Here is a 15,884-nt window from a genome sequence, read left to right on the forward strand (position 1 = left end):
GGGATGATGCCCATTCCCATGGGAACCCAGCAGGGCTGTGGGGAAGGGCATTCCCATGGCAAGGGGCTGACCTGCACCTGTGCAGAGCACAGGGCTGGGCTGTGGGAGGTCACTGAGGAGGGAGTGAGGTGGGTGATCGCATTTCCAAATCTCACCCACACAGTGTCTTAGATGTGTTTTCAGTTAGTATCTCCTGGGAGACACAGATGAAAACTCTCAGGCCCATCTTGTGGGAGCACTCAGACACATATCTCATTTGTCCCCTGAGTAAACAACTGATCACAGTGGCTGAGAATCCATCAGCTGAGCACAGGAGTTCTGAGAATCCTATTCCATCCATCAGCTGTCCAAGGGAGTTCCACAGGCACATGGGATGCACAGAGACCGGTGCTGTTATTTTAGCTCCTCCAGGGGTGGGAGGCACACAGGGGAGAGAAGGTGTAGAAATGCCTGGTGGATGATTCATTCAGTGCTGAAAAGCTACCTGGTTGGAATCGCAGAATCATAGAATATCCTGAGCTGGAAGGGACTCACAAGGATCATCCTGCACAGACACCCCAACAATCCCACCCTGTCCCTGAGAGCGTTGTCCAAACCCTCCTGGAGCTCTGGCAGCCTTGGGGCTGTGCCCACTGCCCTGGGGAGCCTGGTCAGTGCCAACCACCCTCTGGGGGAAGAACCTTTCCCTGAGATCCAACCTGAGCCTGCCCTGTCCCAGCTCCAGCCGTTCCCTGGGTCCTGTCCCTGCTCACCCAGAGCAGAGGTGGGAGCTGCCCCTCGGGAGGAGCCACGGACCCTGCTGGGGTCTCCCCCGTTAACGTCCATCCGCAGGATTTCAGAACTGCCCGCGCAGGTGTTTAATTGAGCATCATTAGACAGCGAGCACGGAAGGTGTTGCAGCTGTGGCACAACCCCGCCCTTTGGGAGGCCACCGGGGAACGGGCCTGGGGAACGGGGGTACCGCACAGGGCCGGGGGCGAGCGGCGGCTCCGCCTCTTCCCCGCGGCCGGCGCCCGTTCCCGGCGCCCGTTCCCGGCAGTTCCTCCCGGAAGCGCCGCCGGAAGCGCGGGCGGAGGCGCGCGCGGGGTGAGCGCGCGGGGCCGGGTCCGTTCGGGCCGGGTCCGTTCGGGCCGTGCGGGACAGGACCGGGCCGGGCCGCCATGGCCCTGGCGCTGCCGCTGCCCGAGCCGCCCTGGCCGCCGAGCCTGGCCCCGCTGAAGGTGCGTGCGGCGGGGCCCGGGGGTGGCGGGACACGGCCCCGGGCATGGCGGGACGGCGGGCGGGGGCCAGCGGGGCCCAGGGGCCGGGGAGCGGCCCCTCTGCCCTGCGAGCAGGCCGCGGCAGCACATCCCGGCGCTGCCGGTGGATCCGCCCTCGCCCCACGAACCCTTGAGCGGCCCCTTCGCACAGCGAACCTCCCGTGTCGGGCACCCCCGCTCGGTACCGCTCCCCCGTGTCGGGCACACGTGCCGTGCCCGTGGCTGACCCCGCTCTCCCTGCAGGACGTGGATGACTTGCTGCGCTGTGGGATTTGCTTCGACTACTTCAGCATCGCCGTGATCATCCCGCAGTGCTCCCACAACTGTGAGTCTGCTGGGAGGGGCTGTTGCTCTGGTGGGACTTGTCCAGTCCTGCTGCCTCCTGTGTGAACTTCCTGAGTGTGAAGTGTAAGGAAAGGCTGAGAGAACTGGGTTTGTTCAGCCTGGAGAAGGCTCCAGGGTGACATAATTGTGGCCTTCCAGGACCTGAAGGGAGCCTAGAAGAAGGATGGAGAGAGACTGTTGACAAGGGCCTGGAGTGACAGGAAAAGGGGGAATTGCTTCTTACCGACAGAGAGTAGGGTTAGATGGGATATTGGGAAGAAATCCTTTGCTGTGAGGGTGGGGAGGCCCTGTCACAGGTTGCCCAGAGAAGCTGTGGCTGCCCCATCCCTGGAAGTGTCCAAGGCCAGGTTGGATGGGGCTTGGAGCAACCTGGGCTAGTGGAAGGTGTCCCTGCCCATGGCAGGGGGTGGAGCTGGATGGGCTTTAAGGTCTCTTCCAACCCAAACCATTCCAGCATTCTATGGTTCTCCTTGGGATGGAAGCTGTGAGAAGGTCTGTGAGATGGAAGCAGCCAGAACCTTCCCTCATGCAGTTCCTGCTGCAGCATAAACACGTGGCATCTGGATCAATGCACTTAAAACGCTGCCTATTTCTACAAGTCTCCATTTAAATATCTTTCATAACATCTTGAGGGTGGAGCAAAGCTGTATGTGGAGAGCATTATGAGCTAAAATTTTCCGTGCTGCTCCGCCTGCCTTGGGCTGATATCTGTTGGAACCTGGACCCAAGCAGTTTGCTGAAAGCCAGATTAGAGGGAAATATGTTAGCTTTTCTCATGTTAAAATAAAAGCTTGTAATTGTTTGCTTCAGAAACTGTAGCACTTCCCCTTCCTTCCACGAAGGGGGTCATTGTAGTTTGGCAGTGAAGTTTAGTTTAGCTTGGCAAAGCTCTCACCATTGAAACCAGTATTCTTGTGGTGGGGAGCACTGGAAATTCTCTACTCGCTGGTGACACAGTGGGGTTCAGAGGCCCTTAACTTTGGAAAGAATCTGTCTGCCTTTTCTTTAACAGATTACACATTTATTTCCCCATGCAAACTGCAGAAGGTCCAAGTTTTCTACAGTAGCTCAAGCTTTCTTGAAGCACTTTCAGTTGCTTGTCTCTGTAATCTCTTGAGTCAACTGAGGTTGGACAAGTGGAGCCAAAAGCCCTCTGCTTTAATGAGTAATTGTGAATGGATGAAAATGAAGTATGTCTGCTTGCAAACCTTTCTGCTGACTCTCATTTTCTTAATGATCTATTCCAGGGTCTCTAGACATCCCTGTGATGTGTTTGCACCTGTAGCCACTTAAATTCCTCCTCTGCTCCTTGGGTGTTGGGAGTGTTCAGTAGCTCATGTGACAGTAGTTGTTTAACTGTCTTGGTGCTTTGGACTGTGTTGTTACTGACAGAATAGATGTGCCATCCATATTTTTTTCACATGATAAAGGCATCTGAAGGTGAATGTCTTCTCTAGCATGGATGGAAGGAACTGTGGCCCTGGGATTTCTTATACCTGGTATGGGAGCATGAGCTCTGTCTGCAGGCTGGTGTTGGTGTGCTGGATGTCAGCAAGCTGGATCTGCCAGTTCATTCATATTCATACAGTTAAAGTTAATTTGCTTTTTTTATGGATTTCCCACCTCATATAACTTCTTAATAGATATAGTAACTTTTGAGTATTTAGCTGGATTTGTGGGTTTAAGTGTTATTTGGTGTGTTAAGGCCAGGTTGGATGGGGCTTCAAACCAGTCTGTGATTAATTAGTGCTCCTGCTGCTTTTCAGACTCACTCCCAGAGGGTCTATGAAATATAAATCTGCTTTGGGAGCTGCTGCTGAGTGTTAAATGCTGAGACTCTGACCCATAATGATCTAGTGAGTGAATGTCTGTTTTACTGGAGAGTGATGAGACTTTATATCTTTAAGTGGCTGTGAAAGCTCATAGATAAGTTGACAAAGTAGAACAATTTCAGAAATCTACTGTGACAAAATGAAGCTTATGGCATGTTTCACCACAGTCTGTTGAACCATCCTGTGATGATGACATGACTTGCTTTCCCTGGGAAACATTAAGCTGTCTCTCAGCCTTCCAGTGCTGGCTTCCATTCTGTTTAGCCTTTTCCTTCGCTAACAAGTTGGTATGGTTTTGGAAAGGGGCAGAAAAGCCTGGGAAGAGGAGGAGACAGAGGGTGTCTGGGGCTGTGCAGGAAGATGGAAGTGGTCCCACATTAGTCATGTCAAAAACCCAGTGTGGGGGGAGTGAGCAGTGCAAGCATGGCTTTAGTGGTGCTGGCTGACCAAGGTCTTCTTGTCTTGCACTGGGAAACAAAAGGAAATGAACATCATCTTTTGACAGAGGGACTGACATTGGGTACTGAAATATGTTTGCATACAATACGTTTGGGGTTTTTTTGCTACAATGATAATCTCAATTCCATGGAAAGATGGTGTGTTTTCAACATTGGTGTATTGTGGAATAGCTTGCACATATTGTACAATAAGAAAATACACAAGTAAGGACTTGAAACTGCCTTTGGAAGAATGCCTTCTTTAAAATGACGTATTTCCTTTTTCCAGATTGCTCCCTTTGTATCCGCAAGTTTTTGTCCTACAAAACTCAGTGTCCAACATGCTGCGTGGTAAGTGCTTTTCTTTCCCCCTCAGCTTGTTTTTTTGTTTATTTTTTTGGTAAATCTCAGGAGCTTTGGACTGTGCTAAATAATTGTGATCACGTTACCACCTTTCCATTTGGTGAGCAGCTCTTTGGGCAAAGTTGGGCAGCTCTTTGGGATGTTCTTACAGCTGGAATTCTGCTCCAGAGTTGTTCTCACAGGCCTGTCAGCACAGGCGGAAGTGGATGGAGCATCAAGCCTGGGGTTTGGCTCAGGGCTGTGCATACAGTCTGTCACAAAACATTTAATATTAATTTGTCAGAATACACCATCGTTTAAACCAGGAGTGCTGAAACTTAGGCACTTAAATTTCCCATGTTTGAGTGGCCTCATTTCACCTCTCAAGGAGTCTTTAAAAGTGTTCACAAACCTGCTAGTCCTGACAGTGGCTGGTGTAGCCTTTTTGGGCATGAGAGGGCTCTGTTCTGCTCTGGGGAGAGGAGGTGTTTGCCAGGAGCAGGAGGCTGAGTGTGCAGAGCACTGGAGGCAGGTTGAGCTGCTCTGCAGGTGCTTGTTATTAGGATCTCACTTGAAGCCCTTTTTTGATTAAAGAACATGAAATGCAATTTTTTCTAAGCCTTAATCTAACTTCTCCTGAAGCCAATTGGGGTTTATCGACCTCCTGAAAGTGGTTAAAAACAGTAACTCAAACAAGTGAATGGTGCTTCAGGAATATTGGCAAAATAGGAGTAATTTTGGTCTGTGTTCTAAAGCATGAAACAGATGAGACTTTTCAAGACTGGAAAATGGATCTATTTGTGGCTTTGCCAGTTTTTAAACATCCAAACAAGTGCAGACTACTTGATGAAGTACATTTTACTGCCACCTGCTTAAAACTGACAGGTACTGGTATGAGAAAAACTAATGGAAGCTTTGTTAAAAAGAAGAGCAGAGAGACAGAGAGATAAAAATCAGAAATTGTTTCAAAAGAATGAATTGAATGCACAAAGTCATCTCATATTTCATAGTTTAATTCCATAATCAGAAGATTAACATTTCCCTTCATGGGTTTTCATGCTTTGTTGCTTAACGTTCTTATCACCTTCATAAAATCCTTGATTTGGTTTTCAAAATATTTAGACCTGTGCTACGATAAGCCATTGTTGGAGCCTGGGTATGCTGGGCTTTGTTCCTTTGGCTTTATGCTTCATTTTTATCTATTACCCTAATTTTCCAGACTTACAGTTCTCAGGCAGTTATTTTAATATGACATATTTTTCAGGAAAAAGAGTTTACCCTTTATACATCTTCATTCTCATAGCACTTTAGTGGGGTAGTTGAGTCGCTGAGCCAAGAAGCAAGTTATTGATCACTTGAACATTTTCTGGGCACTTGTTGTTTTCACTGCATTTGAATGTTTGTTTGGTTTTTTTTTTTTTGCTTTTTCTCTCTTTCTTTTCCAACAGGCAGTCTCGGAATCTGACCTGAAAAACAACCGAACATTAGATGATCTAGTGAAGAGCTTCAATTCTGCAAGGTATTGATGTAATTTTATGACCACTCTCTCTCTCTAGTTTGGCAGCTGGAAAGAAGAGACTGCCTGTGTGTGACCAGGCTCGGAGTCCTTGGAGAGCAGTGGTGTGAGGACTGAGCAAAACAATTGTGGTGTCACAGAAACATTGTCAAAGATGGATGTTTACACTTTTGGAGAAATCCTACAGGGTTCTGGCTGAAGGTTGCTGCCCACTTGGTGAGGTGTGGAGGCTCTACAAGCTTATTTTGGTCCTGGTTCTGGTTAACTGCCCTGTAAGTTGCAGTCTCTTCCAGTGTGTAGGAAGTCAAGCAGATATGTCAGGATTCTGTGGGAAAAATAATGGTAATAAAGATTTTCTGCTAAGATCCTTGCTACGTGTGCAGGGAAAATTCTGAACAGAAAGATTTTGTCCAGTGGTAACAATCAACTTGCAAGAGAATTCTCTTGGTGAAGTCACTGGCTGGGAAAAACATAGGTATTGAAGGACCACAAATGTGAGTTTTCCTGGGGAAGAGAAGTAATGGAGTGCTCTGCTTTCACTTGGGTTTCTTAGCTACTTTCCTGTTTAATTCATTTTTTATTTCATCCCTTTAAAAGACAGGAACAACAGAATGAGTTTGACTTGGTAAGTTCTCACCGCAGTAGATGCATGAGGCTCCTTGTATTATCTGTTTCCTTTTGATGAGAAGCAGCTCAGTGTTTGCTGGGGATTCTGTGGGTATTCCTGTGTCTTTGGGAGATAAATGCACTTTCATTTTTTTCTCTGAAATTAACTTGAAGCTGGAAGTCGGTGAGACCTGGCTTCATAAGTGACAGGAAGCAGAGTTCAGTTGATGACTTTGTTTCATGAGAGAATTTTTCTGTGATGAAAACCATAGAATGTAGATAGATCTAATCTCCTACATGACCACTGCTAGATTGAAGTGATTTATTTGAATAATTTAAATCCTACAGTTCCATTGTTTTAGCTTGAACTCTGGTGCTTCCTAGTGATAAATGGATTACTATTTTTTTGGTAATATTTAATTTTGTAGGGAACAAGTAGTGCTGACTTGGATCCATTATGATATTGAATCTTAAACATTAATTTTTTTGGCTGCTTTAATGGATCAGTATAAATCTTAGCAGTGAGAGTAGTTTAATAACCTTTCCTTGTGTGACTTGGAGCTCAGCCAGTGTCTCCCATGAGGTGGGATCAGTAGGATGGTGGTGCCCTGTCCCCTGCTCCGTTTGGGGTGGGTGGGAGCGGGCACAGGGCTTACTCTGGAGCTGGGTGGGAAAGGCCCCACGAGGAAGGCTCACTAATGACTGCTCTAATGAGACAGACCCCTCAGAGCAGTGTAGATAATGAGTCAGGTGCTGGGCACCCCCCGGGCTGTGTTTGCTCTGCCATGTCCTGGGCTGAGGGGACACAGCTTGGCCAGAGAGCAATGTGTGAGATGAGTGTCATTGAATCAGAACCCCATTGCTGATTTCTGCCCTGATGATGTTGGTATAGGACAAATCTTGTCTCCCCCCTGCTTCCCCATCTGCTTTGTTTCCCTGTGGCCCTCCCCAAAACAAATCCAAAGTCCAGGGGTTGAAGAGCTCAGCACATTTCAGAGATCAAGTCTGTCCTGACCTGACTTTGAGCCTTGGGTGGTTTAGTGTTTATGAAAATTAGACCTTAAATCTTCTCAGCATTTCACAAAGTGCAAACCCATTCCTTAAGTCAGGCCTGGAGGGGAAGAAAATGGTAATGTTGGTGGTACCTAGAGTGCAAGCTGTGCTCCAAGGTCAGTGTGTGCAGGGAATAGGAATCATTCCAGCCAGGGCCAGGTGCTGATCCCGTTTGTACTCTGCTCTCTGCTTTACACCCTGTGCCCAAGTGTCTGCAGGGTGAGCTGGTGTGGGTGTGCTTGGGGTGATGTGTGGGAATGCTGCTCCCTCCCCATCCAGGGAGAGGGCTGTCCTGTTTCCCAGTGAAAGTGGAGGTATCCTGTCATTCCTCATGGCCCATCGATGTTTTATTCAGTGTGAAAGGCAGAGGAGCAGTTCTGACCAGGCTGTAATGGGTGTGAATGGACAGTGCCCTGTGTGAGGGGCACAGGAGCTCAGGGGGGGCATTGACATGAGCAGTTTTGTTTTCCCTCACCTGCCAGTGCTCTGGGATGGAATTCCTGGCTCTGGACATGTCGGGAGAAAAGACGAGGAGCAGTATTTGTGCCAGCTGTCCTTTATGAACTTTTATCACTTGCAGTAAGGCCAGTGTCTTCAAAAATAAGTGTAAAGTTTTGTGTGAAGTGTAAAGAATTAATTTCATTGTCCTCTAATAGATTATTTTGATAAAATTTGGAAGTTTTTGCGTCACCTTGTTAGAAAATTTAGCAGTAGAAATTAGAGTTACAGTTGCATAGGTAGAAAAGTAGTCCTTGCTGACAAGGATCTCTGCTTTTCTTCATACATAGGGAAGAAAAATATGCTGTTACTTTCGAGTTTATATCTTAGTTTCCTAATCGGGACTACTTGACAGGTAGTGATTCACAGGAATAAACCCGTGGACTCTGAGTGCTGAGGGAGCAGGTGCTGTCATTGCTGATACACTGATTAAACCTCCAGCAGGAATGCAGATGGAGTTTCAAGGAGATGCATTGCCTTTAGTGCAGGTAGAACCATCCTGTGTGAGCTGTTCCTGGGAAGATTCACAGCTCCAGCTCTTCCCTGGAATTTATTTATGTGGAAGCACTAAATTCCCTGTGACTTCGCTTCGTTACTGTTTTGGCAAGGGAGAATTAAAGGGACCATAAAATGGGAACCATATTCCTGATGAAGGACTCCGAAATACTTTTTGCAGGTCTTACAGATCTGAAATAAAAAAGGTGGCAAGTTTTTTGTGCTGTTTTTGAAGCAGAGGGAGTGTGCTGGGGGAGGGTGTTAAACCATCCCATTTTTAGTTAAACAAAAGCAGTGTAAGTGCCTCTCCTGACCTGACCCAGGATTAAGGAGGATGGGTCTCACAGGAGGGTTTGGGTACTGGCTGTAACAGTGGGTCTGGACTCCCTGACACCTGATTCATTCATCTCTCAGCCTTTAAAGGGAGGGGTGCTGCTGGTGCTCGTGAATTCAGCTTTCTGTCAGCTGTTACTGCTTTGTGCCAGGAAGGTTCATTGTGTCTGCTGGGACCTCTCAGAACTGATAGCAGTTCTGGAGAGTGTCTTAGATAACAATGAAGACCACACAAAACACAGAGCTTCTTGAAAATTGAATTGAGGTTTGCCATAGAATTGGTTTCCAGGTGAGCTGGACAGGCTGGTGATGCAGAGGTTGGACTTCCCCATCATTCCATGCTTTCTCTGGGCTCTCTGAATGATGGATGAGTCTTCCAGTCTAGTCATGCCTGTCCAAATCTCTGAATAACCAGAAATTTGAGTCATTTGCTCTGGGGCTGAGGGAGGTGTGGCAGGTGATAAAGTGCTACCGAAGAGCTCAGGGCTGTGTCCCAGCTCTTCCATCCGTGGGGTGGGACCACTAGATGTCATCACCCAGCCAGGGAAGCTGCTCACGAGCCCAAAATACCACATTCTGGGAAAAGCCAGCCTGGGACTGCTCTCTCCTCTTTTGCATTCAGTACTAGAGTTTTCTGTATTTTCCCACCAAAAAAAAAAAGTGTGTTTTGGCAAAAAAGTTTTCAAGTTCTTGTCCTGGTGTTCTTTCCACTGATTCTGTGCCAAGATCAGATCCCTTTGGAAAGTCTATTCCCAAGTCTTTATGTTTCGATATGAAGAAAAGCTCCCAGGATTTTTTGTAGATCAGTGGTGTAATTAAAACAATGTTTGTTATTCAATTATTGTTAGGATAGATTGAGTTTTGTACTGTTTTTCCAGTTTCTTTATCTTAGATGAGGTTGTATTTTATTGAACCAACTGTTACTAGAGAATCTGAAGTTTCTGTTCAGATTTCTCCTGGCTGCCTTCATGTGAAGCCAACACCCTGCATGTGAAGTGAGCTGGTTCTCCTTGGGCAGTGGGCCTTGGGGCTTCAGGGAAGTGCTCTGAGAAAGGCTTCTGTGGTGTGCACATTCTGTAGGAATATCACTCACAGTCCCCTCCTTTTAAAGGAATGGGAATCCAAATTGTTTCTGCTGTTATTTAGTGTTCCCCAGTTAAAAACCTTGCAAGTTGAGGAGCCACAGCTGTGTGCTTTCAGGGGCTTTGTCACCCCAGCTGCAGTGAACTGTGTCACATAGAGCTGTAAAGCCACGGCATTTGGCTACAGAGCAATGGAATATGGCAGTGGCTGCTGCTGAGCCCTTGGCTCCAGGAGCCTCTGTCACAGCTGGGTGACACCTTGTTTGAGGTGCTCTGGCTTGAAAATGCTCTTCTATTCAAGTGAGGGGGAAAGCTCTTGGGTCTCTGCTGTGTTCCATGTGACTTTTGAGAGGCATTTCATTGCATTTGCAAAATGCAATTTATTTAGTTTGAAATCAGGAAGACAGTGCTGAGGTTCTGCAGAGTGTGGTGAGGCTTGGCTGGCTCCTGGTCCAGGTTCCTGTGGGATGGGCAATCCCCGAGTGCTGCATGTGAGCAAGGGGGAGAGGGAAGAAGGAATGGGGAAAAAACTCCATCAGTTTGCATTCTCGTTTCTCCAAAAAAACCCCAGCACTGTCCAACGTGGATAACTGCATGCTTTCTCCTGGATGCTCCCAGGCAGCAGCTGTTCCAGTTGGTGTTGGATGCTCCTGCGGTTCCGGCCCCGCTGGCCTGCAGCAGGAGTCCAATTGCCCAGAGCCACGGCAGGGCTCCTGCTTCTCAACCAGAGTCAAAGGAGCTGCCAGTGATGGACAATTTCTTGAGAAAGGACAAAGTCTGCACCTTGGCAAAGGCAGGGGGCCTGGCAGGGACTGATCAGGGGACTTTCAAAACTGAGGAACATCGTGACCTTCATGGCACTTCTGCAGAGGCTGGTGATACAGACAGTGAAGTGGGATCACAGGAGAGTCCTGAGTGCACCAAAAGTCATGAAAAGCCTTCTACATCTGTGGTCAAAGGAGTCAAGAAAGGTGAGTTGTTTAGGTTTTGGTTATGCCCTGCTCTCTCTGCCAGGGGAGCCGGCTGTGTGTGTAAGAGGACCCTCAGTATGTGGCACTCATTCCGTTTCTCTGCCTGGTTCTGATCCCTGTTGGCACATGCAGCTCCTTCCCCTTTAACTGGCTGTGCTCTGCTCCAAGCATGTTCTTGATGAGGAAGCTTGGGCTGCTGACAAGGAATGAAATGGAATTCAGCATTCCATTTGCTTTGAGTAACAATGCCGAAAAACAATAGTTGTGCAACAGACTTACTCAGTAAAAATGAAGCAATTTCTCCTTCTCCCAGTGACTAGACAGACACCAACATTCATTCTGCCTTTGTGTCCTTGAGTACCCAGATGCAGGTTATTTTATAATGTGTTTGTTATTTGAGGGGTGAGTCCAAACTCGAAGTGAACATGGCAGCAGTTCTGTTAATGTTCCTGTTGATACACTCTCCAAAAGAGTCATGTGCTTTATTCTTCTGTAATTCCACAGGGTTAAGGTTAATTTATTTTGAAGCATGAAAATGCCCATTTATACTAATAAACCACAATAAAGTGGCAGAATCTTCTTAGTCCTGACGTGCTGGCAGCCATCCTATTGACCCAGCTAAAAGCCTAAATTAAAATAAAAGACCATGTAGGAGTAGAACCCTGGTTCTTATTAGTTCCGATTTATCTGTTCTTTTGTTTAACAATGTATTCAATTCTGAAGTTCATATTGATTCATTAGCTGGGTAAATCCTTCTTAAAGATGTATCACAGCCAGGAAAGGAACCATGGGAAACCTGTCCTGGTTTTTGTTACTGTCCCAACTGTTTGGGGTGTTTAACCTTTGGAATATGGCGTGGTTGGGAGTCAGGAGTTGCAGAGCAGTATTACCAGAGAACTCTCAAATCCCACAATATTTCACAGTTGTGAAAAACCAACATTTCAGAGGTTGGTTTTTGTTTTGTTTAAATCAGAGCTGGCTTCCCTCACACTGACACAGAGGGTGTTAGTTAAAGACTCTCATTCTGTTCATTCAAAATTAGCCATTTGTGATGAAATCTGATTGCTAAAGAGGAATGTTTTAAGTCTGTGTTTATTGTCTGCCTTGACAGGCAGTGTTTATAGGTGCCTCTTGCAGATATGATGCAAGAGTGATTGAGTGGGGTGGGCCTGTGCCATGGGATGTTCCTGAGCCTCCAGCCCAGGCACAGAATCCAGAAATGAGTGGGGGGCCCGGCTGGATCATGGGATTCCTGTGAGGCTGAGTTAACTCGTGGATTGACTGTCCTGAGAACCATACATTGGGAACACGATGTTAACAAGAATAAAAGCGGTGCTATAGTGTTTTGTCAAAAAGAAGCAGCCTCCTTTATTTAGGAGTGAAATACTGCAAAAGTGGAAAGCATTAACAGGGACATCTGCTGCTCTTTCTGTTAGCCCTTGGGTTTTCTTGTAGGATGTGTGTTAGTCTAGGTTATTAGGGATTTGATTCCATCTGTCTGCAGGGAAGATGAGAACCACTCTGATATTACATAGAGAGGGAATTCAGTGCTGTGGAACGAAAATGAAAGCTAAAAAGGAAGATTCTGGATAGACATGCCAGATCTTTTCAAACAAGACATTTGTAATTCTGGATTTTCATTTTCTTCAATCAGCAATTATTCTCTCAGATGAAAACATTTGCTTTTTGCTGTTATATCCACACTAGTAAATTCCTTCTTGCTTGCTTTCAGTGGAATGTCCTGTTTGTGAGGTGGCTATTCCAGAGCAATATATAAACAAGCACCTGGATAGCTGCTTGACCAGAGAGGAGAAGAAGGACAGCCTCCGAAGGTAAGGACAGCTTTAAGAACTTTCCTGTGCTCATGGCTGGTTTTGTGCTCTGCTGAAATTCCTCTCAGTTGCTGGGGTATAATAGCAGTGGGCTGTGCTTGTTTCTGGCTTACCTGCTGCACAGAGCACTGTGAAACGCTGTGGGCATTGTGGCCTCTCAAGAAAGCATGTGGATTACCAGTAGAATTACTTTTTGGCTTTTAGTGGCGAGAAGACACTGGCCAGTGCTTTAAAGAATTCAGCACAGGGAGCAGCCCTCAGTCTGTGCACTGTTCTTGTCCCCGTTCTGCTCCCTGGCATTGACATTCCCTCTGGGTAACTCCGGTTCCCATTTTTCACCTAGTGAATGAATCACTTCCCTCACTTCAGGTGGGCCAGGAGACACTTGCTTCAATAGCTGTCAAGTTAAAGAATAAAAATTGCACCTTTCTCTCCTCACTGTGGGGCTGTTCAAGTTTCCTGAAGATCTTAATTTCCATAAGATTGATGCATTCCTTTGGCTTTGTGCCCCTGCCCCAGCATTGGTCACGGTCGCCACATTCACATCAGAAACGGAGATTTCAGTTTGTTTTACTTACAGCAGAAATGTAGGCTGTTATTATTTCTGACTGATCAGGCTGAAGAAATGGGAGTGGCTTGTACTGCAATGCTTATTTTACCAAGTCCTCTGAAACTTGAATTAGAAAGTAATTTTATGTTAAAGCTCTTGTTTTGCCCAGTCATGCTTAAAGTGCAATATATAAGCTAAAGGACTTTGAAGTTGAAAAAATCATAAATTAATATTGAAATCTGATGTTATATTTTAATTTCCATTTGGGATGTTTTCAGTGCTTTCTCTGCTCTCAATAAATGCACATAAAAGCCAGATCTTTCCTTGGTGTCAAGCTCATGTCCCTAATGGGATTTTAAATTCTGCTTATTTTATCTCTAGGCTGCTTAGACCTTCAGTATGTGTCACACCAGACACTGCCCCGTAGGGACTGGCTCTCTGGGGTAAATGCTGGCTCTTGGCAGGGTGTGGTTTATGGCTGTGATGTTTGGTTCCAGTAACAGCACATCCCTAGTGCTTCTCTGAGGAATGGGAGCTCTGTTATTCTCAAAGCAGGAGCACATGGCTGAGCAGTATTTTGGCAAAACTGCTAATTTAGCCCCCCAAACTTTCACAGGGGTAATTCCAACGGGTGTGTGTGTTCCTAGAGAACACTGCACTTCTCAAAGGTGGGGAAACCCCACCAACATTCAAATCCAAACCTGTTGCGAGCTGTTTTCCTGTGGCTGCTGGCAAAGCTGTGGGCACTCTTTAGGTCATGCTGCTGGTGAACTGGAATACACACCAAGCTTCTGCAGGGCTTCCAAAAGATTTAATTATTCGATGACATTTTTTATATTTCCCAAAAGAATCTGAAAAAAGTTTCCCTGAAGAGTGTATTGTGGTAATCCATCTTCTTTTTGCCAGCTGAGCCATAGGGGCTGGATGAGAGCAAATGAATTAATAACAATTTTTGTGTAAGCCTTTTTTTCAATGTGAAATTTGTTTTCAATGTGATCAGTTGAAAGTGCTGAATAGTTTTGAAATAAATCTCTTGCTGTCATTGTGGAAAGCTGTTAACTGCTCTCTAATCCAGAGCAGTACAGCTGAACTTTGTTTTGCTGCAGAACCCAAGTTTCTTTCAGGTATCTTTCATCTCGAGTGGGTGAAATGCCCTTAGATATTTGTCAGTATTTTGATTTTCACAGGAGTAATAAATAAAGTCTGTTTCCTTTCCCTTTGGCAGTTCTACTCACAAAAGGAAGCCGATGTCTAAAGTTGTTTATAACCTGCTGTCGGACCGAGACCTGAAGAAGAAGCTCAAGGAACATGGTCTGTCCACCTCTGGGACCCGTCAGCAGCTCATTAAGAGACACCAGGAATTTGTGCACATGTACAATGCTCAGTGTGATTCCCTAAGTCCCAAATCAGGTAAGTGAGAAGCTGTAGGGAAGTTGTTGCCATCACAACCCATTTGTCTGCATTTCTCCCTCTGTTGGCTCTCGGGGCGGGAGGAACACTGGTTTGAATGGTTTGGGGGAACTGGAACTGGAAGAATTTATCTTGTGTAAAACAAGGGTAATGCAAAATACTCCTGTAATGTGGGGGGTACTCAGGAGGGTTCTTCACTCCGTGCTGGTGATGAAGTGGCTCCAAGTCTCTGCCTCATTCCTCCAGACTAAAGGAAGAGTGCCAGGGTGTGTTCAGTGTAATTCAGCTGCTCTGCCCTAAATAATGCAAAACTCTTCCTCTGTTCAAACCCTGAGCACAAAAGGGTGAATTATTAAACTCACACTTAAGATGCAGACATGCATTTTGGGTAGTAGCAGTGAGCCTGAGGTCACTATGTAACAGGAGTAGCTGAGCTTCTGAGGAAGCAGAGGTGCCAAATTCCGGGAGTTTGCTTAAACCAGTTTGGAACAGGTTTTATTCCTTCACAGCTTACTAAGCTTTTGTTCTCTGACTGCTTCACTGTCTGGTGAAAGTGTTTGTTTTGATAACTGCCTGCAGCTACCTGGCAGTGCTGTGGAGATGATGAAATGCAGGAACAGATTTGTAAAAGTAAATGTCAAAATAAACTGTGCAGGGTCCTGCATAGCTGTGGCTCTCTTTAAATGTTAAGAAACACAGCTATGTCTGTTTGTAGGCTTTGAATGTGTCTGACATAATCGTTGGGGTAGGTTGTGATTCATCTGTGGGCTTTGGCCATGAGCCTGCACACTGGAAGGTGGTCTGGGGGTAAAATAAGATAAACAGAAGATGCAATTATTATATCTTTCATTGAAACATCCAGTCTAAAATGGAAACTCTTTCTGAATGACATACCTGTGCACCACAGAAACACTTGTAGTGTGGAGGAGGGAGGTTCAGTGGGATTTGGAAAGATGGCAGGTTTGCCTGGGATTCGAGCCCGAGCTTTCATTGTTGGAGCACTGATGCTGTTTGTGTTTTAAAGTCATGGTAGTTTCATTCAGTGCTGTTACAGCTTTTTATTACACAGCTCCTGTTTCAGTGATCCCTTTCTTCTATTTCTGAACAGTTGCAGAGGTTGTTAAAGAGCTGGAAAAGAACGAGAAGATTCGGGTTCAGCTGGAATGTAATAAACCCAGTGAAAATGTAGGTGACTGATCTTTGTTCTCACTGAGGGGTGGCCAGCAGAAACTGCAGAGTGGGCACTGAATATGTTTGCCTATTGCTTTGTAGTGGGGATTCCCAGCCTCAGTGTTGGAATTCACATATGCCATCCTGTAATCA

The 15,884-nt window shown here is 46.2% G+C and overlaps 1 protein-coding gene across 2 annotated transcripts in view; it reads left to right on the forward strand.

Moving 5' to 3' along the window:
- The first annotated feature begins 1,109 nt into the window (after positions 1-1,109).
- RAD18 (RAD18 E3 ubiquitin protein ligase) overlaps positions 1,110-15,884 on the forward strand; it is a 31,316-nt gene continuing 16,541 nt past the window's right edge. For both annotated transcript variants that reach the window (XM_027746425.2, XM_027746427.2), the window contains exons 1-8: positions 1,110-1,220; positions 1,503-1,584; positions 4,163-4,224; positions 5,664-5,734; positions 10,417-10,769; positions 12,502-12,601; positions 14,377-14,561; positions 15,670-15,746. In XM_027746425.2, the coding sequence (XP_027602226.1) occupies positions 1,161-1,220; positions 1,503-1,584; positions 4,163-4,224; positions 5,664-5,734; positions 10,417-10,769; positions 12,502-12,601; positions 14,377-14,561; positions 15,670-15,746 (990 nt within the window). In that variant the 5' untranslated portion in view covers positions 1,110-1,160. The remainder of the gene's footprint in view (positions 1,221-1,502; positions 1,585-4,162; positions 4,225-5,663; positions 5,735-10,416; positions 10,770-12,501; positions 12,602-14,376; positions 14,562-15,669; positions 15,747-15,884) is intronic.

The sequence above is a fragment of the Pipra filicauda genome, unplaced genomic scaffold (genome assembly GCF_003945595.2).
Source record: "Pipra filicauda isolate LSUMZ 115617 unplaced genomic scaffold, ASM394559v2 scaffold139_size1960392_pilon, whole genome shotgun sequence".
Classification (NCBI taxonomy): Eukaryota; Metazoa; Chordata; class Aves; order Passeriformes; family Pipridae; genus Pipra; species Pipra filicauda.